Source organism: Panulirus ornatus, chromosome 40, assembly GCF_036320965.1.
Source record: "Panulirus ornatus isolate Po-2019 chromosome 40, ASM3632096v1, whole genome shotgun sequence".
NCBI lineage: Eukaryota > Metazoa > Arthropoda > Malacostraca > Decapoda > Palinuridae > Panulirus > Panulirus ornatus.
In genome coordinates, this window is record NC_092263.1 from 15,648,748 (window position 1) to 15,651,508 (window position 2,761).

General features: G+C 40.2%; 1 protein-coding gene across 1 annotated transcript in view; it reads left to right on the forward strand.

Moving 5' to 3' along the window:
- The window catches only part of LOC139761606 (uncharacterized), a 3,285-nt gene extending 2,718 nt beyond the window's left edge, over positions 1 to 567 (forward strand). Inside the window, exon 2 of the mRNA XM_071685866.1 lies at positions 1 to 567. This exon is cut by the window's left edge and continues 768 nt beyond it. Coding sequence (XP_071541967.1) covers positions 1 to 441 — 441 coding nt within the window. The 3' untranslated portion in view covers positions 442 to 567.
- Positions 568 to 2,761: the final 2,194 nt, after the last annotated feature.

A 2,761-nucleotide genomic window follows, 5' to 3' on the forward strand; every position in this document is an offset into this window, starting at 1 on the left:
CCCATAAGTAGCTTTAGTAACACAGGTATCCCTACAAGTAGCTTTAACCACGGAGTTTTTCCCTCAGGAGGCGCTTTCCTTAATTCAGATGTCCCTGTAGGTGGGTTCAGTGGGAGTGGGGGTGCTCCTGTAAGTGGGTTTAGTGGAAGTGGGGGTGCTCCTGTAAGTGGGTTCAGTGGTAGTGGGGGTGGTCCTGTGAGAGGGTTCAGTGGTAGTGGAGGTAGTCCTGTGAGGGGGTTCAGTGGTAGTGGAAGTGGTCCAGTTAGGGGGTTCAGTGGAAGTAGAGGTGGTCCTGGAAATAGTTTCAAAAGTGGAGGTGCCTCTTCAGATGGCTTCCTCAGCAGAGGCACTCCAAGTAGCTTGATTAACAAAGGTGCCATTAGTTCTTCCGATGGGGGTAAGTCTTCTACAGGCACTAAATTCCACACTCCTGGAAAGTGAAACAGACATTAAAAGATGAAATTTTCACATCCGGAAAAACCTCTGGAAGCCATGTACAACACACAGTAAAGGACTATTTGTCGTCATCCTGTACGGAGAACTTGCATAAGTAAATAGATGAAGATTTCCTTAGTTTCATTCCTTATTTCCACACATTTAGGACTTTAGGATGTTAAGTACAACATTCCGAGGAAGATGTAACTTATATTCATATGCTAAGCTATAAGATTAATATTCATGTGTTTTCAATTACCACAGTGATTGGTTTTTACGTCCTTTCCGTATCAAACTATAAATGAAAGAAGTTGTTTTTACAGTGACGGAAATCAAGCAGCTATGAACTCGTCACTCTTTAATGACACTCACGAGGCCAGTGTATAAGTAATACTTTCTGTATCCTGTAATTCGGCAACACATTCATTATACACTATACTTTAAGACTGTTTAGCATCATGCCATCTCCCTCACTGGCCATCTTAGAGGAACCTATGGTGTGCTTAGCCTCAAGCACTGATCTAGTAGTTGTTATTTTAAAACTATTAGATTACTAGACACAAAGTTTTGAATGCCATGATAGGCAAGTTTACATGATTCTGTTTCATTATGCACGCCTTAGGAAATTGCACAGAGAGATGATCAAAATAATCAGGTACTCCCAAATTTTTTAAATAGGTACCAAACAAAAACATTCATATTGGTAATATAATGCTTTGGTTAAAACTAGAGAAACATTGTGCTGTTTTATTTGCTAGTAATGAATCTGAATAATTTCTATATTTTTGTAAATAGGTTGGAGGATTTCTCAGCCACTCATTTGAATATTTAAGATTAAAGTTGTTTAAAACAAACAATTGAAATCACTTTTGATGCCCTTCTTTGCTGATGATTACATATTCATATCAGGAATTGTTATACAAGCGTTCCTTGACCACACCATCTCTAGGTATACAGCAGGTGTCCCCAGCTCTGTGTTCTCCAGGGGCAAATATCATAACAAGTTTACATACACACACTCGTGCAGATAGAAACTCTTCTCAAGCACACTTCCCACACACATATGTAGGTAAACACTTTCTCCAACTCATGTTTCCCTGGTCACACTCATCGAGATGAACTTCCATCTGAAACACAGATTCCCCACTTTCTCTCTCTCTTGTTTAAACACGTCCCTGAAGGTTTCACTATATCGTTATGATCAAAAGACAAACGTCATGACTTACTTTGCACAGTTTGTCGAGGCTGTAGGTTGTAAGAGCACGCAGTAACTTTATGTTGTGTTCAAAATAATTGGTGACTTTCTGCCGTGTTCATGGTAACTTGCAACTTTATATTGTGTTATGAGGACTTAGTACATTGTGCTGTTTGCACAGAACTCATCGACTTTGTCCTGTGCTAACATCAGGAATCATGAAAAATGCCATTTATTTTTTGATGCACAAGTTTCGTTATGGTAACTGAAGACGGATCATTATCACAATAAAGGATTAAATCGTAAATAACTCGAGTGAAAAACGTGAACTTGACATCTAAATCTGTCGTTCTCTGGTTTCTAAATCTGTTCACATATTTTCAGACGTGGTCATCCGCTAACCTGATCACCCATATAGTTTCGTCTCAAAGAAATGAAAAGAAATTTTGGTTCCATCATATAACCCCGAAGGGTTTTAAGTTTCGTATATCATATATGCTTTACTTAAACCAATGTGCCCTAAAGTATTTTTCTGACGTAGTTTGGACAGTCAGGTTTACATGTATTCGTCCACATTCGGAGATCCTGCATCCGTATCTGATGACGCAAGACGTCACGGATTACGAGACACTCCGAAGGTCAAGATGGAGAGCAGGTACAAGGAGATCAAAGTCTCGCTGTTGTACACATTATGGTCTCGTAAAGATTCTGGGTCAGTTCCTGCATTGTGCATTAAACCACGAGATTACCAAAATATGTAACACACTTTCTAAGTTTACTGACAACATTTTAAGAATATGATAAACGATGAATCTGACACCTCGCTTCTTTCTACCGGAATTCCTGTGTCTATTATTCTCTCTCTCTCTCTCTCTCTCTCTCTCTCTCTCTCTCTCTCTCTCTCTCTCTCTCTCTCTCTCTCTCTCTCTCTCTCTCTCTCTCTCTCTCTCTCTCTCTCTCTCTCTCTCTCTCTCTCTCTCTCTCTCTCTCTCTCTCTCTCTCTCTCTCTCTCTCTCTCTCTCTCTCTGTTACCTTTCATAAGCACCTGTCTGAGTTCCTCCCTGCCTGCAAGTTTCTCAATACCTCCTGGTATGTAATCATTACTGGACGTCCCCGTGTGTCTTGACTACA